The sequence below is a fragment of the Euprymna scolopes genome, chromosome 21 (assembly GCF_053919585.1).
Source record: "Euprymna scolopes isolate OS-2025 chromosome 21, ASM5391958v1, whole genome shotgun sequence".
Classification (NCBI taxonomy): Eukaryota; Metazoa; Mollusca; class Cephalopoda; order Sepiida; family Sepiolidae; genus Euprymna; species Euprymna scolopes.
The window spans coordinates 98,788,213-98,808,807 of NC_136502.1; the positions used below are offsets into that span (position 1 = coordinate 98,788,213).

A 20,595-nucleotide genomic window follows, 5' to 3' on the forward strand; every position below is an offset into this window, starting at 1 on the left:
TCACTTATGAAATACGAGACGATTATCTAAGGGGAATAACAAGTACTAACTAAGCAAAAAAAAAAAAAGGAGCATTTTTTGCAAGAGATAATTTGAGACATTAAAATAATCCGTTGAACAGTGAAACAATCTTAAGCAAGAAAAAAAAATCTCGTCTCTATAAGAGATAGTCCTGAAACATGATAATTTTTTATTTAGTATATTTTCTAACTCATTTCCTTTTCGTAAACTGTTTCGGCAATTTCTGGGATTATCCAATCAAATTGAGTGTCGCGTTATTGCTCACTACATTATAATACACAAATAACGCTAAAATGCATGGTTAAAAATTACATAAGTTCTTTTTTATCCAAGGGAGACCACCCTTTTATGAACAAAAATGAACTGTATCTATATAACTGAGCGCATATAAGTGCATGTGAGAAAATCAGCAGCTGTTGTAGGATAGCTGGCTTGCAAAAATATTAGGAGCAGCCATTAAAGCACATATGCAAATTAGCAACTGTGCATGAACTTGCATCACAAGAAAAGGAAAAAAATACATCACGTGGTTAAGAAAAGAAGCAAGTTGCATGCCAAACAAGACAGACATATGAAAGTTGAGAGCGAGAAAGTGCTGACTAGCATTTGCGTGAGGTGGCGGTAACAGAGACTTTTAAAAAGCATATGTGTGTGCAAAAAGACTTTAGAAGTATAATGAAATGTATCGTTTTAGAAGAAATACGCATAAATGCATTTCATGCTGATTCGGATTCTATTTCTTCCTTTGCAGTAGTACTGTAGTGTTGAAATTGGAAATTTTCAATTGCCAAATACTGTTTCAGGCACAAAAAAAAAAAATAAATTGTCATTCTTTTTTCCCACTTACACACGAATTGACTGTACAAAAAATATAAAAAAATCCGCTATTCTTTTTTTCCGACTTACAAGTGAATTGAACATAACTGTTTTTTTTTTTTCTGACTTACAAGTGAACTGACCGCACAAAAAAAAAAAAAAATTCACCATTCTTTTTTTCTGACTTACAGGTGAATTGACTGTACTGTTTTTTTTTTCCAACTCGCATGTGAATTGACCATACAAAAAAAATCTGTCGTTCTTTTTTTCCCACTGACACGCAAATTAATTGTACGTACAAAATGACTCTGAGTTAGCCAAAAAAATTTCTCGCCAATGAAAGAAATACTGGCTTTTTATATGCTCAAACTCGACCACGTCTTAATTTGCATCTGTCACCTTTTCGTTTCCTATCGGTCAGGTTTCAAGTTTAAGTGTCACACACTTGTTTCCATGACTGTTGTCACAAATATCAGACAGTGTTTGGGATTGAGAGAGGCTTGAACTGTAGCGACATAATTAAAAAGTAGTAACAGCCACATTACATCTATACGTTGTCTGAGAGTCTTTTATATTAATTTTTGTTTTTTTTTCTTTTGTTTTTCTTCTTTGACACCATGAAGATTTCTTTTTGAACGTGTGCATGTTTTTCTTCACACAATTTTTTGGGTTTCATTTTTTAAGAGCTCTTTTGAGGGAGGAAGGACAATTCAAAACGACCTAATCCAACAATGTCAACGTTTTGCATAACTTTTAGTTAAAAACAAAACAAGTGCACTAAAGTAATACTATATAATAACAAGTAATCTATATAAATAAAACATCAGATGTATCTGTTTGTCTGTCTGTAAATATTTAACCAATATACTCTTAAACTATTGATCACATAACACTGAAATCTCAGCGGAAATAGTAACCATACACCAAGGTTGGTTTATAACGAGTAAAATCTTTGTTTGGATGGATGAATAATGTGTAAAGAAATATGTTGGCAAGTTGAAATGCAAAATGTTCATTTCAATTTCCCGACATATTTCTATTACTTTTGCACATGTGCAAATTCATTCATAGTTTGAAGTGGTTTAATTTTAAATCTTTTTTTATTTATTTGTCGATAGCTTAAACAGTAGGGAACACAACTGGAGTGCTACATGTTTTAGTTTCGATTTTAGCTGATGGCACCAAAGTCAATTTTTTAAATCTTTTGAAATCAGTACTATATATTAGGTACAATATAATATTCAATAGAGAATTGGTTCTGTAATAATAAATATGAAATCTGCATGAATTAAAATATATTTAAGCGTATTTTACGACTACGCAAGGCAGGGCACCCATCCGCTAATCTATATATCTATAAAAGTGAAATTGTCTGTGTGTGTACATTTCCCTACCAAACTACTCTATCAATTTCCAGTCTACAGTGTCGAGATTTGACATAAAGGGTATTGATTCTCTACCAAACTCCTCTGCCAATTTTGGGTCTAAACATTTGAAATTTTAGATGTAGGTTACTTGGACATGGATCAAACTTTTTAATTCGATTTGCGCCCAAAACAATAAATGTAAAGGGGGTCAAAATTGGGGTCAAAGTTTTTAAAAAATTGACCTCTGCGGTCTCTATCAAATTACTCAACCAATTTTTGGTCTAAACATTTGAAATTTTACATAAAGTGTATGCAGACATAGGGTAAGCTTTTTAATCTGTTTTTGGCCGAAAATTTGGCTGGCAAGGGGTCTTGCAAAAAAGTATTTTCGCTGGTGATGCTAGTTTGATGTCTGTTGGTGTTCCTATTTATATGCCTCCTCACGATGGCAGAGTTAGACCCAAGGTCACTCAAACAAGATCGATGATGAGAGGAGGTTCTGTCACAATTTCTCCATTACTTATGACCTCACTCAGATTTTTCACGAACCCACCCGTATGCCCGATACTGACGGTCAGTATACAAGTCTCCTTGATCTTTTCCTCACAACTTGCCCTGAGCTATGTTCATCTTCTGTTCTGTCAGAGGTGAAAAATTGTAAAAATAACTTTCGTTCATTTTTATATATATTTTTATATTTATTCGTGGGATAAATGTATAAAGATCATTGTAAAAATAAATTTTATTCAATTTTATTCTTTAGAAAAAATAATTCAAGAGTACGCCAAACACAATTTTAACAAACAAAGTCACTTTGCGCGAGCCTTTCCTAGTCTCACACATTCACATTTCAAGCTATATTACTTGTCATATACATACACACACACAAACATACGCGCCCACATCCACACACGTACATATATTCACGTTCGCGTACATACACTCACATTCACGTGTATATACACACACGCTAACGTACACACATGTACTCACATACACGCACGCATGGACGACGTCACTTCCTTTCAATGGAAATCCACACATGCGCAAAAGACCACCGGAAACAAGTATAAAAGAAAGAGCAATAAGCAGCATCTTCCTTTTCAGACCAGCCTCACACCACTCGCTACTATGTGGGGCAAACAGACCGTACGTACACATTCTCACTCTTTCTCGCTCTACATATACAACTTGTCCCTGAGAATACCTTCGCGTAGCTGACTGCTAACATGGCGTACTGCTTAACCCACTATATTTTTCTGTGTCTACACGCTGGACTATCGTTCCCATTTTCCACTACATCACTCACTTCTTTTCCCACACGCGAACAAACGATAGTGACCCGAACGTGAGATGAAAACACATTTCCCTTTTCCTTCTATAATACCAATCCCGCAACAATTTTCGTTCAGGAAAAAAAAAAGAAGCCACCTTCATATGCTGTGTATAATTTCGATTTTTTTAAAATAATAAGCGCGTTTTTTATATATATTTTTATACTTATTCGCTAGGTAAATGTCTGAACATTCTTGTAAAAATAAACTTTATTCAATTTTATTCTTTAGAAAAAATAACTCAGGAGTACGCCAAACACAATTGTTTCGTTCAGGAAAAAAAAAAGAGACCACCCTCATACGCTGTGTATAATTTTGATTTTTTAAAAATAATAAACGCGGGTTTTCATATATATTTTTATGCTTATTCGCTTATTCTAAACATTCTTGTAAAAATAAACTTTATTCAATTTTATTCTTTAAAAAAAAAATAATTCATGAGTACGCCAAACAGAGATTTATCAAAAAAAATTAGTTTTGTTTTAAAATTTAAATCATTGACTTCAACTCCGTTGTTGGATATTAAAAATAATATAAACACAGTTTTCAATATATAATTTCATGTTTATTCGCGAGATAAAAGTGTAAAAATAAGATGTTGTTTTTAAGACGGAATGAAATTTTGCCCGTGGTGTACTTTTTGGCGAGCTGGCAACCTGGCGTCCCAAAAAAGAATCACTCCATTTTTCTTGCAGTTACTCGAATGTTCTTAGTAAAATAGAGTTACGCCCCTTAGGCGAGCAAGTCTTACGGAAAGGGCAAGTTAGTAATTATACAATCCATTTGCTCTAAGGGAAACAATTTCCTTCAAATAAAGTTTAGGACTGAAGAGTTATCTTTCTTGCTATGTGACGTCAGCTATTTTTTTTAATTTGACCTTCAAAGGTCTTATTTATTTCAAAATGGCGCTCTCCACTTGGATTAGCCGAAGCCGGCCTGCTGTGATATGGAACTTTTGCCGTTTTCGACTTGGTTCCGTCAACAACTCCAGGTACCCCATGAGTCTTTAAATAATGAACTTGCAAAAACGTAAAATTTTGTCCCAAAATCGATTTCATAATCCATCTGATTTTAACGTGTAAGATGATGTAACACTGTTGAGAAGTGAGTGATCATTTTGTATATAGGATTATATTGTAAACCGATCCCCCATATTGTGACCGGTTACTTTATAGTACGTAGTTCATATTTTGTTTTTTTGTCATGTCATGAATCTTTCAAAAAAGATTTGGGAGACAAAATTGATTTATTTGTTTATAAAATATAGGTTATACTGAATTGTTGAATTAAAAAACAGTTTAAACCGTCATTTTTTTTTTCATTTTTTGGGGAGGTATTCTTAAACTTGGAATTTTTTTGTCTATTATCCTTTCATTCACGTTGGTGACACACGTGGTGGAAATTTTGATAACTTTTATCCGTATATTCGATTGTTTTTATTTGATAATTATGCAGAGAATTTACCATGCTGAAATAATAGCGTTATTTAGAAAGTAAAAACTTTTCCAGATAGGTAGAAGAGTAACTTCTCTTGCCTTTTTATAACGTGTATTTGGGTGCTTATATACTTTTGTTACTACATTGTTTTTTTTTTTGTTTTTGTTTTTTTCTTGAAGTTTTACGAAATATTTTTTCTGATTATTAAAACCACATTTTTTTTTGGGGGGGTGATATAAAACTAATTAAAAATCATTTTAATACTTTTCACAAAGGAAAACAAAAGGTGCTTATGCACAATTTTTTTTTTTTTTTTTTTTTTTTTTTAAGTTTAAAGTTAAATTCAAGTTTCACGATAAATATTTACAAAATATTAAGGTACTACTGCACTGTAGTACTGCAGTGCACTCATTGATCCGTGCGGCAATAATAACGTTATTTAAAAAGCCATTCTTAACATGGCGAGGGTGTTTTGTACCTATTCTGTACTTTAACCTTATAATTGAATAAAAAAACAAAAAACTTTGGTAAATTTATACAAATACCGTGACAGCGAATTAGTAGAAAAAAATGTACCCTAACCCTAACCCAGTTTTCAGATTCGTGTTCAGCACACCGAAACGTAACAGAATACTACGTAAAAGATTTTACTAATTCGCTGTCACGGTGTTTGTATAATAATACCAAAACGTTAATTAAACTTGGAAATACGATTTAAAAATAAAAAAATGCGCGGATCAGTAAGTGCATTAGCACCAATATTAAAAACAAATCTATAAAATTCAGACAAATTAATGCGTCAACAACTCTTTAGAAAATCAGACTAAACTACTTGATAAACTTTAACCGCTTCAAAATAATTTCTTTTTAATTATTCTGCGTAAGCATGGAAACTTCTCTCTTGGAGTTTCCGGATTTGACCTTCGTTTGAAAAGGAACTTTACTTGGCTACAAAGTGGAAACCACGTTTTTCCTCTCTATTTGTCCACAACCATCCACTCATTTTATTCCTAATTTGATTTGAAATCCGTAATGTTCCTATTGACTTCTCTCCCCACGAACCCAGTTAGACACAAGGTCGATTTTTAATGTGGGGGTAAAATTCAGCCCCCCCCCCCCAAAAAAAAAAATAGGTGCATTCTGGATAGGAACAAAAATATAAAAAATTGTTTCAGCCTGACCGAGGATAGAAAAGGTGAAGTGTGACATCAGAATACTACACTGTGATCTTGACCTGGAGTTTAAATTATATAACAAAAACACATGTAAACAACATAATAACGACCGGCCTATTTCAATTTCAACCACACAAATTAGATTAAAGTGGATTTCTACGATTATCTTAAACTTGCTTTCCTTTTTGCTGTTCTTGCCCTTCGGGCCGGGATCAAAGTGTAGATATCTGTTCCGGCAGATACTGCAAGCAAAGACCATATGTGGGGGCAACCCCACATATGACCTTGGTCAATGTAGGGGCAACCCTTCATACCAATTGTCACTATCCAGCAGGTCACTAGGTATGTCAAATTTCGTGAAAAATAGTGAATAATTCCACCCCGTCTTTTCAGACATAACTCCTCGAAAAATGTAATTCAAGCCCTAATTTTTTTTCAAAGGGGCAAGGACCAACGTTTCATTAAAAAAAGCAAAAACAAAAAAGGTTTTTTTTTTTTTTTAAAAGGTTATAAACTTCGGACTTTACAGGTAAATTTCTAAAAAAAAACACTACTTTTTTTGTTTTAAATTTTAATATATTTATTGACCTTTTCTCTTCAATTTGTGATATATAATACTTTGGTGAGTAAATTAATTTACTTTTTAATAGACATTTAAAAATGGGAGCCGTGAATTATTCGACCCCCTATCTTTCCAAGCTTATAACTACTCGAAAAATGTAATTCAAGCCCTATTTTTTTTTTTTTTTTTTTTTCAATTAAAGGAGCAAGGACCAAGGTTTCATTAAAAAAAAAACAAACAACGTGGTTTTAAAAAAAAAGTTTTTAAACTTCGAACTTTACAGGTAAATTTCTAAAAAAACACTACTTTTTATTTTGTTTTAAATTTGAATATATTTATTGACCTTTTCTCTTCAATTTGTGATATATAAAACTTTGAGTAAATTATTTACTTTTTAATAGACACTAGAAAATGGGGGGGGGGCGTGAATTTAAAAAAAAAACGTTTGTCTAAAATATTATATTCGGTTTATTGGAAAGAGCATAAAATTTCACATTGACCCTGAAAATATCGTAAAAATAGACTCAATAGAAAAACTTTGTTAGATTTTTAAAGTTTAAAAATTGAAAAATATTGAGTTCGTAAAATTCATTAGTTTAAAAAAACATTACTATTACTTTTAAAACAACTTTAATAGTTTATTTCAGAAGTATAATCCATAAAGAAAATAAACAACCCACTTTTAAAAGAAATTACGAGTTTTTTATATTTTATTCGTAGTTTCGTGTTAGGGGTGTCAAAAATTCCTACAAAAATTTTGATACAGGTCACATCACCTCACCTCACCTACTCCCCGGGGAGTTGGTCCCCATTTCCCCTTCACTCCTCACATAAAAATCGGCCTTGTGCCTAATTTGCTCGGTGGGGGAGCAAATAAATACCCTGTTGTTCTTGGCCTTCGGGTCGGGATCAAAGTATAGGGTATTTTTTTAGATTAGGTCCACCTCCACCTCCACAATTTTCTTTTAAATGACAACTTTTATGGGTTTTCGACTATGCTGAATACGTAAATTGCATTGAAATTTTGCAGAGATAAGTAGTTATCGAGATATAAAGAGTTATATTATGCATTGTATTCTTTGGCGGCCATGTTTTCTTACGCGCGTGTAGTGTCAGTCATAAATTAGTAGATTTGTTTATGGCGCGCGCACGTGCGTAAAAGATGGCCACCAAAAATACAATGCGTAATACTTTTAATCTCGATAGCTACTTATTTCTGCAAAATTTCAATGCGATTTTCGTATTCAGCATAGTCGTAAAAAGTCGTCATTTAGAAAGAAATTTGTTGCGGTGGACCTAATCTGAAACTTTACTAAGTGTAGTATCTGTTCTGCAGATGTTGCACTTGCAGTGCTGCACTTAAGATAATTTGTACCCTCTATACTGGGACAATCATTATTTTTGGTAACCAGAGTGCCCCCTTTTTGCCTACTTTTAGGGGAGCTGGTTTTGACCCCACATTAAAAACGGCCTTGTGCCTAATTTGCTTTGGCGGGGAAGCAAATAAATACATTAAACTTTGTTCACCCCGTGATTTTTTTTTTTTTTTTTAAGACTGATCGATCTTTTAAAAATTTAAAAATGTGGTTTTAAGAAAAAACAAAAGTACTGACTTAATTGTCATGTCGAAAATAGTGATGTATCAAAAAATTACGAAAATTCGAGTAGAACTATTGTTTTTAGTACAAAAAAGGGCACTTTTTACCGAGTGTGGACCCAAGCACAAAAATTTTTTTTTTGCTTAAGTACGCATGCGCGCAATCGTAAGTCTGCGGCCAAAAAAAAAGTCAAATACACATTGAACACATTGACCTCAACAGCGATTTTATCTCTCGGAACTCGCCAAATACTGCTAAAGCTATAAATTAAAAGCTTATTTTCTGTTGTGTCACAAAGTTTACTTTTGTGTTATTTAACATGAGGTAGGTGGGGATTAACTATACTTCATCTATCAATTTAATGAAGAAGAAACAGTTTAATATATTTTAAGTTTGTATTCCTCGTGGTGGCCAAACTGCACAAGTACCCATTGTAAGTCTGCGGAAAAAAAAAGGCCAAAAAACCGGAAGTGCAGTCAAATACACATTGACCTCAACAGCGATTTTATCTCTCAGAACTTTTTTCAAGACTCCAAATTTGACTTTCACATTTCTTACAAATTTCATTTCACAATTCTTTCACTTAAAAAATATCATTTCACATTCCTTTCACTTTGGATAAAAAAAAAATCTCAACTTGTTGGTACATCTACAGAAAATCGCTGTTGAGGTCAATGTGTTCAATGTGTATTTGACTTTTTTTTTTGGCCGCAGACTTACGATTGCGCGCATGCGTACCCAAGCAAAAAAAAAATTTTTGCTTGGGTCCACACTCAGTAAAAAGTGCCCAAAAAAGTGTATCGCTCAAGTAATCTAAAATATTCTTTTAAGAATTATGTCCCTTGTTTTCAGCCTCCTACTGCTTATTTTAAAACGTCTAAGAAAAATTCGATTTTACTCAGTTTTTCGTAAAAATTGCTTTTAACTAGAAAAGGGCACTTCTACATGAGGCGAATGTGTATATTTTAGTTTCAAGAACCGCCGAGAGATGTCGCTTGCCAGGGATCGATAACTGTTCCTTTTCTAAAAGTTAATGCAAACCAAAATTATATTTTTATATAATCTTTCTGTACAAAAAAAAAAAAATAATAAAAATATTCTTTAACGTCTATAAATGTTTCATATTTTTAAAATTATATTTTGCTACATTTTTATACAACCTTACTGTAAAAAAAAAAAAAAATTTCATGTATTTATATTTATTTTATTTTCAGTTGAATCGCTCATTGAAAAAAAAAACTATATTAATACATTAAAATTATATTTTGATACATATTTTATACACTGTTTTGATTTTCATATTTGTGTTTATTTCGTTATATTTTTGCGTTATCGTAAACACTTGTTTATAAATGAGGTTCATATGGCCGCTAGATGGCAGTTCTCTTTCTAAGAACAGGGGTCGATAACTCGTCTCTGGTGCTAATGTCATACAGAAGTGCCTAACTTTCTACTCGAATTTTCGTAATTTTTTATATATTACTATTTGCAGCATGACGATTAAGTACGTAATGTTTTTGGTAATGTCGACAGTCCTTACCTGGCTCCGAGATGTAAAATAGTTCTATTTGCGAACGGAAGTTGATTCATGAACGAAAACATGGAATCCTTCTCTAAGGAAATGAAACAAAACTTTTTTTTCTTTTTTTAAATCACCTAATATTTTGGATAATAATTGCTGCTAAATATTTTAATCTTTTGGTTTGTCGAATTTTCGTTTTTGTTTAATTGTTTTAAATGAAGATATTGACAGAAATGCATAAAATAATTTTGTTTTATGCTGTCAGAAATTCCAAAATTACAGCAAACAAGCAATCCACTGTATTTGTTTTAGACCATTACCAATCAGATTGATCGATTTTATTCACTGTGGCGCGATTCACTTGGCGTTTTTTTTTTTTTTTTTATTTTTTTATGTTACTTCCTTTTTAGAGTTCCACTAAGACAGCCAAACAAGAAGGATGGAACCTAGTTCCAGAAAGCAGCCGAGAAGAACACACCTATGGAACTCCTCCTCAGCATGAGGTATTTTGGGCGGCTCTAACCTTCGTCTCCTTGAGACTTCAATTTTAAGCCTAAATGATTAGGCTCAGTTGTGCCTTCCAGAGACTTTAAGGTCTGAATTGTTGACCTGTTATTTAGGACTTGTTCCTTTCAATGAACATTATGAATATATATTTAATTGGAATTCGTTACTGAGATGAGTATTATTAATTTATTGCAAACTATTATCCTCATCTTTAGTAGTTTTCAAAACATCATGAAACAACAACTTAGAAAGATGAGGATAATAGTCCACAATAAAATAAGTTAATAAATAATGCTCATCTCAATAATGAATTCCAATTAAAATAATATAAATACCATTCGGTACAGATCCGACCATGGAAGATCAGATAATCAATAAACATGGATTTATAAGACCAAAAAAATCCAACCTTGATTGCCCTTCGGCGCAGTGGATAGACGTTGAATCTCTATGGTTCCAGATGAGAATTGTCTGAAGATAGCAGTTTCAATCCTACCCAAAGCCGGCCAAAGGCTTATTTGGCCAAACATGTGGTGAAACGACAACAACTATGGATGGCATTAAAAAAGATTCGGATTTCCTATCCCGTCGTGGTTACCACATGACGAAGGCCAAAGGAATGGTTGGCTGAAACGTTGTGAAACAACTAAGAAAGATGAGGATAATAATCCACAATAAATAAATTAATTCTGAACTTCTGTAATGTCGACTCAAAACGAGAATTGAATCCTTTCATCAGAAGGCATCATTCCAACCCCCTTCAAACGATTGTAATCTCTGATCTTCAAAGACAGATGAACCAGCATCCAGTTCGTGATGAAGATAAGACTATCGCCTTTCGAGATTAACAGCTCTTTTTCATGGGCTAAATGGGCATTCCTTTTTTGCAACTGAGGAATTAATAAAATTTGTGTTCAATTTTAACGTAGGCCTTTGTTGTACGTTGTCTTATTTTTGGAGCAAAAATAGGTGAGATAAATATTTCAATGTATTTCTGTCAATATCTTCATTTTTTTCACTGCTTTTTTTTCTTTCCTAACAAAACTTTTTTTTTTCTTTTTTTTTTAATAATTGTAATATGTAAATTTCAAACCTCACATGTCCTACAATAAAATAATTAAAAATAAGTGCTACAAAATATTTGAAAACAACAAACAAAAAAAATGTAAAGTTAAAGTGAATTTTTTTTAATAATTGCGTTGCAATATGTAAATTTCAAACCTCACACATAGAATTAAATAAGTGGTAAATTTTTACATTTGGTCCAACTCCACAATTTTCTTGAAAATGACCACTTTTATAGATTTTCGACTACACTTTTGGAAACTATAATTTCTTCATATCTTAGAAATTATTTCTTTCCTCGAATTTTAAACATTATTTTCGTTTTCAGCACCCCACCCCACCCGAAAACCTGATAACATAATAAGTAGTAATTTTAAAGGATTTTTGGAGGGTGGAAAAGTACTGCACCTTTTACTTAAAAAAACAAAAAAAACAAAGCTATTTTGTTTCATTTCAATAATAAATAACTAAGAAAAATGCGGGGGGGGGGTACGAAATGTTTTGTTTCATATTTTCATTTCTGGTTCGATGTTTTGCTGTCCGAATTCGATGCAAACTATTTCCTTGGGCCAAATCACACCCATGGTAAGGACTCGCTCAACATTACCTTGTTTTTGCTTAAAACGGCATATTTAAAAACTCTATCTGTTGATACTATCTTAACGAGCACCAAGAAAAATCTATCGCTATGATCTAAATACGTCAGTCATTAAAGTGGCAAAAAGAGATAAGTATGTTCCCTGTATTCACAATCTTCAGGTTGTTTACATTTAAGGAAAATGCAATTTTTCCCAATTTTCTATAAAAAATACTTTTAACTATAAATAATTTTGTACTTGATGAATTTTTGTAATTTTTGGAGATATTACTGTTTCCGGCATGAAAATTAAGTAAATACTGTTTTTGTTTTTTGTTTTTCTTAACACCACATATTTAAAAAATCGATCTGTCAACTATATCTTAACAAGCACTAAAGAAATGAAAAAAAATTGGGTTATCCCTTTTTTGTCCGTTTCCTTATTTTAAAATAAAATACAATTGGACCACAAAATGAAAAAAAAATCTGTTCATTTTGCAGCTGACAGTTTTGTACAAAAAAAAAAGCCTTTGTCAAGCCACACTTACATTATTCCATAACTTGAATATTCAAAAACAAATATCTTTTTAAAAAAATTGTTATAATTAGTCTCCTCGTACACATAAAACCGCTTCAGGAAAAATATAGCCGCCATCTTTATAAACAAATCGAAGGAGTCTAGCTAAAAAAGAACGATTTCACAACCTTTTTTAGCAAAAAAAAAAAAAAAAAAAAAAAAAAAAAACTTATCGTTTTTTCAATAGCTAATCTTTTTCATTTGTTTATGAAATTGATTATATTTTTCTCATAAAATTTTGTTTTTGGATCAACTTTTTTGGGGAAGTATAAAAAAAATGTCTCGTGGCAGTAGTGTGTGCATGCCAAAGTAGAGATGGTGTTCATTATAAACATTAAACCTAAACTGTTCAATGAATACATCATTTCTGTCATGCCATATGGTCACAAAATCAGCACTTAATCATGAAATGATAAAAACAAATCTAAGAATTGTACGATGCAAAATGGATTGCCGTATGCTTTGCATTTTTGTACACAAAAAAAGGAAACGCCTGTATCAGACAGCCAGCTGGAGTAAATGACATTATTTTCACCAAACAAACGAGAAAACATTGATAGGCAGGGTTACCTTTCAAGATCGACAGACTACAGGTGGACATATAGAATGATTGAATGGAAAAGACCAAAAGTGGAGACTAAATCCCTGTCGGATTAACAATCAACTCTGTGTTACATGACCACGCCTAGTTAGGGACAGAACAAGGTGGAGACTTACTCTTTTAGGAGTGATCAAACACCTGAACTGTAGCCTCTTTAATGCTAAGAAGGGCACTTTGAGAGAATTTTAATTAGGCTATTAAATTTAAATGTATAATGTTAAGTTCCAGTCCTATGTGTTGTTGAACATTAATGACAGTCTTCTAGAGGTATCTGCTTGCTTAGACATAAATAGATCTTCTCTTTAACCTGATTATCTTAGTCGCACAGGTCGTGACATTCGGACAAAAGTTAAAATGTTGACAATAGCACATCATACATGGTCTGATAGATTTACTTATAGAGAAAGAATAGCTTTAGGTGTGAGAGTATGTTTAGAACAATAGAGAGAACCGACTTTATGAGAAGCGGAAAGAGCAGTGGATCTAATATGTGAACTCCAAGAAAGATTTGAAGTCTCATGAGCAGGGCCATCCATGAAAATCTTTAGAAGAAAAGGAACACTCCTGATTCAAAGCCACAAGCCGAGTTTTAACAGGATTAAACGAAATGAGCCATTTTGCACCCTAATCTACAACTGAACCCGACGGTCAACTTCTAGATTAGTCACATATTTCAACTGATCTGATAGTGAAAAGCAACGCCAGATTAGAGTCAGCAGAGATGTTAATTTTTGGTCCCCCGACAAAAGGAGGGTATACCTGTAAATTCACCTTTGTCCGTTCGTCCATCTACACTTTTTTTTCAATAACTACGCCTTGGATTTTTTTTTTTTTTTTTTTTCCTTTTTTTTTTTTAATCTTGTACAAACATTAAAACTGATATGAGTAAAAAAGTAACAGAACCGATTTTCCGGGAAAACTCCAGTTGTCGCCCTAAGGGTTGCCTTTTAGGTTAAAATGGCTAAAATTGACACTTTTATGCTTGATGTCTTGGATCTTTATAAAACTTTCTGAAAAGTTGTAACTAACTGATTTCTATTTAATTTTGTTTGTCTATACTTTGCGATAACTCTTGGGTGTGCTCCAGGGGCTCTTTTAGGGCTAATAAAAGCACACCATTTTTGGGACTATTTTACCATATTTGTCCAAAATTTTCTGTATATGTCTATTTAGCAGTTTTGTATGGTGCTGAACTCAAATTTAAATGTTAAGGCCTTGGGGACTTTTGGAACTAAATGGGGAGGAGGGGCAATGGTAATTTTTTTTTTTTTTTTTTTTTTGCATGGAGCAGAACTCAAATTTACATGTTAAGCCGTTTGTTCACTTTCACCAGGATTTGACATCCCCTAGGGAACAGATACATCAAAGGCATTGCCACGTTTGTTGTGAGGAGGGTGGGCTCTCTCTACCGTGCCAGAAAGTTACTTATGCCTGTGAGTATCCTGTACCTCTACAAGGCCACTATCCAACCATGTATGGAGTATTGTCACATTTGGGCTGGTGCACCTGCTAATAGTTCACTTCTGGACAGAGTTCAAAAGAGAATCGCTAACCTAATTGGTCCTGAACTGTCAGTTGGGCTTCAGCCTCTGTTCCATTGGTGAAATGTATCCCTCTGCCTGTTTTACAAGTATTTTAATGGTAGATGCTATGACGAACTACAAGCCCTTGTATACCCCGCCCATGACATAAATACCCCTGACAAGCAGCAAAGTCCCACACCTACAGGGTAGAGATCCCCAGATGCCAGAAAGCCTTCTACTCCAATAGTTTCTTCCCCAGAACTACTAGACTTTGGAATTCACTTTCGGGTTCCTGTTTCTCAGACTGTACCGACATGCAGAAATTCAAGTGTAATGTGAAGATATCTTGCTGCTCAACTCTCTACATAGTGTCGTTGCAATTTATGTCCCAGATAGTAGCCCCCTACATCAGTAGCACTATGCCTTGTTTGGGGTGAAAATGCAATTTTTAAAAAAAAAAAGGTACTTTTCTATATTTTGAGGTCAATGGAATGTAATTTACAAATTTACTAAAAATAAATAAATCATTTTGGTTATCTTGAACTTTTCAGCTTTAAGATGGCTGCCATTGAAACAATCTTAAACCAAATTAGTTCTAGTTTATAACAATTTGAGGTACTTTTTCATATCTCCACCACATGCTAGGGGAAAAAAAAAAGAAAAAAGTTGGGCAAAAAATAGCCAGGAGGAACGAACGTTAGCGTTGTTAGGAAAAGAGAACTCATAATCTTTGATTTGATCAGAAAGAAAAAAAACTAATGATGTCAAGAACTTCACTATCAATATCATAACCCTTAAGTTAATATTAAAGACCAGAATGCCTTTGAAATATCAAGTGCAATGACCCTGAACTATCCGTAAACTGACTGCATTATAACAAAAAGCAAATAAAATGAACTTTTAAGTAAATTACAATTTTATTTCTGTACTGAAAATAGAATTTTAGATCAATCAATTTTGTCTATGAATGTGAAATAGATAAATTTTGACACAGTTCCCCTGAAATAATCGACCATTATGCACCAGTCAGCAGGTAAACAAGACGCAGTTGTTTTGAAATGGTGCCAAACTTCGTTTTTCAAAGAATTCCCCTAAAGTATAAGTATTGCCATGTACTAACCCCATTAAACTATAATAGACCTAACACCCCCAGCTGTAAATTTTTTTCACACCTCTTTAAAGAACCAACCCATAAAAGGCGCCCCCTTCCATCCACCTACATTTCATTTATAGGAAACAAAATGCTACTATTTCATCATCTTCCTTTTTTTCTTTAATTTCATCATTTAAAAAATAGGAACCAATGTTTTAGTTTTGTTTGCATGTTCTTTGATAAAATGGATGGAGGGAAGGAGGGGCCTTGGATTTTTAGATGTACAAATGATACAAACCTGATATTTTGACTTTCAGATTTCTTTGAGAATTTAATTAGTAGTTGACGGTTTAAAGACTTCAAAATCATTTTCATAATTCAACAATTCTGGCTGTTGATACATGCTGTCTATTTTCATTAATAATGATTAAAATGTTTTCTTTTTTGTTTTTTTTTTTTGTTTTGTTTTGTTTTTTTAAGTGATTTTAAAGCCTTTCAGCTGTTATATTATTATGATAGGAAACTAATTTAAAATTTAAAATTATAATCATTTTGACAAACCGACTCCCATAAGTTCATCAAAGTTAAGTAAGTAAATATTTATACATTCTGAAAAGGTTTTCATAAATATTTGGAAAATATTTCCGATATGTAAGTTTCATAACTATGTATTGAATTATTTTTTAATTTTCTATTAATTGAATATTTATTGAAAAAAATAAAATGCAAGATAACTAAAACTAATTAGAAATAATAATAATAAACCTGACTATATTTTAGTTTATTTTCTGTTTTAATGGATGTCTTTTTTGTTACTTCCGCATTTATGTCATAAATTCAACTTGTTTGAATTGATGACATCAATCCTTTGATGTTAGCCAGTGTGCAAGGAGACAAAGTTTCAATAGTATATACATATACTGGCTGACTTTGCCAGCTTGCAATCACTTCACAAATTTCACTATTTTAAATATTTGAAGCCTGTAGTTTTTAAAATATAAAGGCAGAATTAAATGTTGTAGAAGAAACTACTGACAAGTGTCAGCACATTTGTTTGAACTGTAAAAAGAATTGATCTGTGCAGCACTGTGTCCTCTCTCTCTGTCCAACCTTGGAAGCCATGTTGTATCGGTCGAGTGTTTGACAGCTAAGAGAAAACATCGAAGTTGTGAATTAGAGTTGATGCGGATCATGGCGTTAATCAGTGGTCACCAAACATTTTTTACTACAGGTCGGATAACTGAAAGATTGACAGATGCGGACCGCATAATCCTTCTATTCAATACTTGCTGGGAGAAATGAGATGCCTAATTTAAAGAATAAAGCAATCAGGAGATCTCTGCAAGCATGAACATCTCCTAGTTCTAAACATTGATAGACATAATATTCTAAACATAATATTCAAATTGAAATTTTATCAAAGTTTCATACGTTTCATCAAGCAAATACAAGTACCGTCAGTGGGCCGAATGAATAGACATTGCGGGTCAGATTTGCCCCGTGGGCCATAGTTTGGCAACCCCCTGATGTTAATGAAAGATGGGGTTCTATCAACTTTTTTACATGCTGAATGCATTTGTGTGAATAGTTTCTTTTACTACGAGGTTTAATTCACCGCTTATCAGGGCCAAGAGGTCACTCGAGGATAAGGGTTAAAGAGTGTACAGTAGAAATTGGACAATATAGTAACCGTTAGTAATGGAGATTCGGTAAATTTGTTAACTTATATGGAACGGCTCATCAAAAACTTGTTTACGTTAGACTTGAAGACAACCATATTGTAGTCAGTTGGAAAGCAGAAAAACGGAAGACAATTCCATAGGCGTGCAATTCTAAGAAAGAAGCTTTGCTCATGGAATCTACGCTTAGGTTTAGGCATAGATAAAGAGGGGGGGGCTAGTGATAGTGTTTTCTGCTAGACGGGTGTTTATTGTGAAAGTTTGGCGAGGGGGGGGGGCATAGAATGGAGCTCAGCCGAGCACCTGTCATGAAAATAACGATAAAGCAAACTCACAACATCTCTTCTGTGAGAAAGAGGTTGCAGGGAAGAGAAAAGGTCATCCCCCACAAGACTACGAAGTTTATTTTGAACTCTATCAAGGCAGGATAAGTCCTTTCTAGCAGCTCCTGCCCAGATGTGGCAACAGTACTCCATCCTTGGACGTACCTGACTCTTATATAGATAGAGAATTGCATCAGCAATCAATTGTAAACATAAGATAAAAACTTTTGCATTTATTCATAGAAATAAATCTTAACATTTTGGTAGTCTTTTAAATACAGAACTGAAAAGAGGAAATCAATTCGCCTGAGCTCCTTTTGAGCTTAGAATTTTTCCATTGAATTTAAAAATGATAAAAAATGACATCGTTCGCTAATGGGAGGGAGAAGTCATTCACCCTTTTTCTGTATATGGCATTTCTAATTGGGGGGGGGGTCTCTTTCTGAACACTTGCTTATGCCTTTTATATCTTTCTTGCTAGTTAAATTTAAATTACCTTCTGTGAATATCTCCCGAAAGGTTTAATAATTTATCCTTTATTTTTATTATTAAATCACTTTAAGTACTGTTAATATCAACAAAACTATTGCATATATATTGAAAAAAAATAAGACAATAAAATTACAAATAAAGAATACCAAGCATTAATTTCTTATAAATTGTTTAGAAAATATTTATTCGAATTAGGCAGGCAAAGACGTGTTTTTAGGCCTTTCATCTTTACAATATATAAATATATTTTTTGAGTTAAATAAGAGTAATCGTTTTGATGGTAATAGAAGAGTGATGAATGAAAAACAACCTTTTCTAATTTATTCATTTATACTAGTGGAACCTGTGGAAATTCCACAGGGGACTCATATGTAATATATTGATGTTGGCATTCTGTAGATGTTCAGTGTAGATGGAGGCTCTCTGATATTATTGTAGATCTTTTGTTAAAACCGTAAAAGTATTTATCGAAGCTAGCACGAATGCCCAGCAAAGTCCGGTCACAAAGTACACTTAAATATGATATTTTAATTCTTGTAGAGTTCATAGATATTATTATAGAGTTAATGTTCTACGTCGACACCTAGAGCTGCAAAAACCTAACGTCATCTCCTCTAACAGGGATATACATGCGACTGGGGACTGCTTGTGAATTTTATACTCCTATGAAAATTCTTCCTTCGGTTAATCCCATAGCTTTGCTTTCTCTCAAACAAATCTCTAATACTAAGTTGGCAAGAAAGTTCTAACGGTTTTTAACTTTTAAATTCAAATAAACATGTCTCTGCTCAAACAAAAAAATATTGATCGAAATAAGTGCCATCAGAATCAACACGCTTTTGCCAACGCAAAGTGTATTTATGCCAGTAACCAAAAAATCTTGCAGTCTGGTGGCGATGCAGTCGCTGAATACGTTTTTGATATCGATAGGGTTTTTAAAGCATTGCTCACACAGAAAGTAGTGGAGGAAAATGGAGAAAATAGTTGTGTGAATTAGACGGGCAAAGAAGTGTCCTTTGGAAGGTATTTCATAGCAGTGTGAAATTCACAAGACACTTTGCCTGCCTAATTCACACAACTATTTACGAAACGGTTTAGAAGAAATTAATGTTTACTATTCTTTAGGGTCAGAGAGGATTCCAAATTGCATTATTATGAAGACCGAACTTATGCATTCATGACCTGAAAGTTTCATCACTGTTTCAGATATTGATGGTACGAGACTCTAAGAAAGCAAACTTTGTCATAAATGTGCGTCGGAAGCAGAGATCCATCATTTAATTTTTGGCAGAAGTGCATTGAGAATGTAGAAAATAAGTACTGCAACATAAAAGGGTGCTCGTCGTAATGGTGCAACTCGTGGTCTTTATAACTTTTAGTTTAAAAAATTTACTTTTGTACCGACCCGGTACTAGATAGGTGACCATTTGGGAATATCGGTGCTGTATGTAGGGTGTCGATATCTTCCTACAAGAGCTGCAAAAAACCTATCATCATCATCTCCCCCTGACTGGGGACTGCGTGTGAATTTTATACTCCTATGAAACTTCCTCCTTTGGAAGAAGCTGGTTCAACCTGGATAATTTGAGTAAAATTACTAGCAGGAATACCCAATGTTATCCGGGATTGAATGAGAATCAATGAATGTTTCACACTTGCAATACTTTTGTCATCGAATTTGGTGAAATCACCATTTTTTTTTTTTTCTCTCAATCGAATTGATTGTCTGCTCTAGTTGTGGGCCCACCGTGGTGCACAGGAAGGAAACCGCACATGCCTCCCTGCAGAGATGTAGACAACAATACATTATAGTCTACATTGTGCTGTAGAGAACTTACTGTTCGTGAATTTAAGTTTGAAATGTAAAAGTCAAGTATCATGGTTCACTTGTGCTCTAAATAAAAACATTTATTTCAAACCTCCTCTCTGTCTTATCAAAGAACCTATTACCGATTTTATATGTGGGGGCCCTTCTGCTTGTGTGGTGATAAAACTTTTCATTTCAGATTCAGTTGTGAGGTTAGGTTGATTAAGGATGTTAACTTTGGTCAAAATCTAACTGTTCCTACTTAAATCGAAGTTTTGCATTTGTTGATTTTCGATACTTATCAGAGGCATTGCTATACAAAACCTATTTAAGAACACTCCCACATAAAGTCCATGTATGTGAAATTTTAAAATAAATCGTCAGGGCCATTTTGAAGTCCATAGGAAACAAACTCACACACCTACATAAGTGCCTTTTTATATATATATATATATATATATATATATATTTTTTTTTTTTTTTTCCTATATATTTTCGTCGCATATAAAATATTCATGA

General features: G+C 33.3%; 1 protein-coding gene across 2 annotated transcripts in view; it reads left to right on the top strand.

Moving 5' to 3' along the window:
- The first annotated feature begins 4,371 nt into the window (after window positions 1-4,371).
- LOC145242619 (grpE protein homolog 1, mitochondrial-like) overlaps window positions 4,372-20,595 on the top strand; it is a 29,302-nt gene continuing 13,078 nt past the window's right edge. The window contains exons 1-2 of one of the 2 annotated variants that reach the window (XM_080105732.1): window positions 4,390-4,529; window positions 6,915-6,995. In XM_080105732.1, the coding sequence (XP_079961858.1) occupies window positions 4,441-4,529; window positions 6,915-6,995 (170 nt within the window). In that variant the 5' untranslated portion in view covers window positions 4,390-4,440. Of the gene's footprint in view, window positions 4,530-6,914; window positions 6,996-20,595 lie in introns of both variants that reach the window. The other variant, XM_080105733.1, reaches the window with a different exon arrangement.